The sequence below is a fragment of the Notothenia coriiceps genome, unplaced genomic scaffold (genome assembly GCF_000735185.1).
Source record: "Notothenia coriiceps isolate Sejong01 unplaced genomic scaffold, NC01 NC01_scaffold00038211, whole genome shotgun sequence".
Classification (NCBI taxonomy): domain Eukaryota; kingdom Metazoa; phylum Chordata; class Actinopteri; order Perciformes; family Nototheniidae; genus Notothenia; species Notothenia coriiceps.
The window spans coordinates 94,335-96,878 of NW_011370912.1; the positions used below are offsets into that span (position 1 = coordinate 94,335).

Consider the following 2,544-nt stretch of genomic DNA (forward strand, 5'->3'; position numbering starts at 1 on the left):
CAGGGAGGCTGTTTCAGTGTCAGTGGGGACACAGTGTTAGAGGAGAACACTGTCCGGAATCAGCAGGAGGATTTCCAGTCAGGTATCACAACTCTGGTGGCATCATTTGTAAAGAGACTTTCTAATTCACCGTGCATCTCTTGAGAGCATCACTTCCAGGTCATTATAACTTGGATACTTTAACAATGTGGTTGAAGGCTCCAAAACAAGGGAGTAAGAAGACATTAAGTTGATAGTATTTTATCTTCTATTAGTAGTTTTTTCCATTGTACTAACTAAACTTTGAACTTCAGTTTTTATACTGTGACCTAGGAATGCGGAGACATTGCCTGAAAGAAGTTGGAAGTCAGACTTTCATACAGTATAGGTTTAAAAAAAGAAAGAAAGAAGTATTAGTTCGTAAGAGGGAAAAAAAAAAGCAACTGTTTTATTTTAACTGTCTGTTGTCAGGAAGCTTTGCCATAACTGTTATTACTGTTATTATGGTTTTAATATAGTTCAGGTGCACTTAAATTAAATGTACCTTTAAATGCAGTGGCGTATACATTCTGGTCTGTGGTTAAAAACCTGTGTGATTCTGTTTCCTGCAGTGCTGCTGTGTTCTCAACAAATACTTGAATACAAAGTACTGTAATAAAAAAACAAAACTGAAATGATTGCAGAAACGAAGTTGTGCTTAATTGGAATCATCCTGTAATGAAGCCCATTCAGCCAGTGTCCTCTTTTAACAGAGGGATGACAAACTGTCAGTCTGAGTTCCTGATGGTAACCTCCTGATCCAGGCGCTGTTACATAGCACTGCTCAGCCGCCTTTTGTTCTGCTGCTCAGTCACTGCAAGGGTTACACTAGCAGGTTCATTCATAACTTAACAACCAGGGTGACTAAACAACTATTGTGCTTCTTTGCAAAACAACACCCGTGGAGTTGGATATCGGAGATTCAAGATTAGTAGAGAGAGAGAGAGAAGGGGTAAAAGAAACAGCCGGACAGAGGTTGGTAGATTTAAAGAGGAGGGAGATTATGTAAAATAAAATGACACGCAGGGCCAACAAGCCCGGGACCCTCAGAGGGGCGAAGCTGACCTTGAAACCAATCCAAATACATGTCGTCAGGGCTGTCATCCAGCGCCTCATACAGGACTGCAAGTCAGCCAATCGGAGAGACAAGAGACAAAGTCAGACTCCGCCTTCAGGGATGGAGCAACAGGTGGAGAAACCTGCTCTGTAGCTGCCTCTGAAGCCACATTTAGTGCATTACTGAAATCTGGTAATGTGAGGTGAGGAGGCGGGCTCTTACCCTCGTGGGGTATCCTCCGGGGGTGACCAGCCGAGGCGGTGAGGCGGAATCCAGCAGGGAGGGTCTCCGCCGAGCCGGGCATCATACTTATACCGTGAACGTCCCGGGGGGGGAACTGCCGCCTCCACGATGGGCCGCGGAAGTCTTTGTCGTCACACTGAAGGACAGATATTAATCATTTAAGATTTCACATCCAAACAGTAAAACATATAAATCAATAGTTCATAAATCATGTAGGGATGCACTTCACTTTCATATTTTTCTCATTTAAAGTGATGATCACGACCTAAACTTTAAGGAAGTCATTACTCTATGTTCATGTTATTATCATTTAACTGCAATTTGTACGGTGCTATAATCACTTTAATGTGGAAAATACGTTTTTTTTTTTACAAATGTACTTATATTATTTTAAGGTCATGGTACTTAAATGCCATCTATGTCACTTGAAATTGAAATTACTGCTTCAAATTTTAGCCATGGTTGTGTACTTATTTTTATTATTTCATGTATTTTTTACCTGCTATTCAACTTTTGCTGTAACACTGCACATTTCCCTGCTGTGGGACTAATAAAGGATTTCTGATTCTGATTACATACAGTAAGGGGTAAGATGACACATGGTCCCATCTTACAGGACTTATAAAATACAGTGGGGCAAAAAAGTATTTAGTCAGCCACCAATTTGTGCAAGTTCTCCCACTTAAAAAGATGAGAGAGGCCTGTAATTTTCATCCTAGGTATACCTCAACTATGAGAGACAAAATGAGAAAAAAAATATCCAGAAAATCACATTTTAATTGCAAATTATGGTGGAAAATAAGTATTTGGTCAATAACAAAAGTTAATCTCAATACTTTGTTATATACCCTTTGTTGGCAATGACAGAGGTCAAACGTTTTCTGTAAGTCTTCACAAGGTTTTCACACACTGTTGCTGGTATTTTGGCCCATTCCTCCATGCAGATCTCCTCTAGAGCAGTGATGTTTTGGGGCTGTCGCTGGGCAACACGGACTTTCAACTCCCTCCAAAGATTTTCTATGGGGTTGAGATCTGGAGACTGGCTAGGCCACTCCAGGACCTTGAAATGCTTCTTACGAAGCCACTCCTTCGTTGCCCGGGCGGTGTGTTTGGGATCATTGTCATGCTGAAAGACCCAGCCACATTTCATCTTCAATGCCCTTGCTGATGGAAGGAGGTTGTCACTCAAAATCTCACGATACATGGCCCCATTCATTCTTTCCTTT

The 2,544-nt window shown here is 41.4% G+C and overlaps 1 protein-coding gene across 2 annotated transcripts in view; it reads right to left on the minus strand.

The window, feature by feature from the left end:
* ppfia2 (PTPRF interacting protein alpha 2) overlaps positions 1-2,544 on the minus strand; it is a 50,526-nt gene that overhangs the window by 3,842 nt on the left and 44,140 nt on the right. For both annotated transcript variants that reach the window (XM_010797642.1, XM_010797641.1), the window contains one exon: positions 1,298-1,454. In XM_010797642.1, coding sequence (XP_010795944.1) covers positions 1,298-1,454 — 157 coding nt within the window. The remainder of the gene's footprint in view (positions 1-1,297; positions 1,455-2,544) is intronic.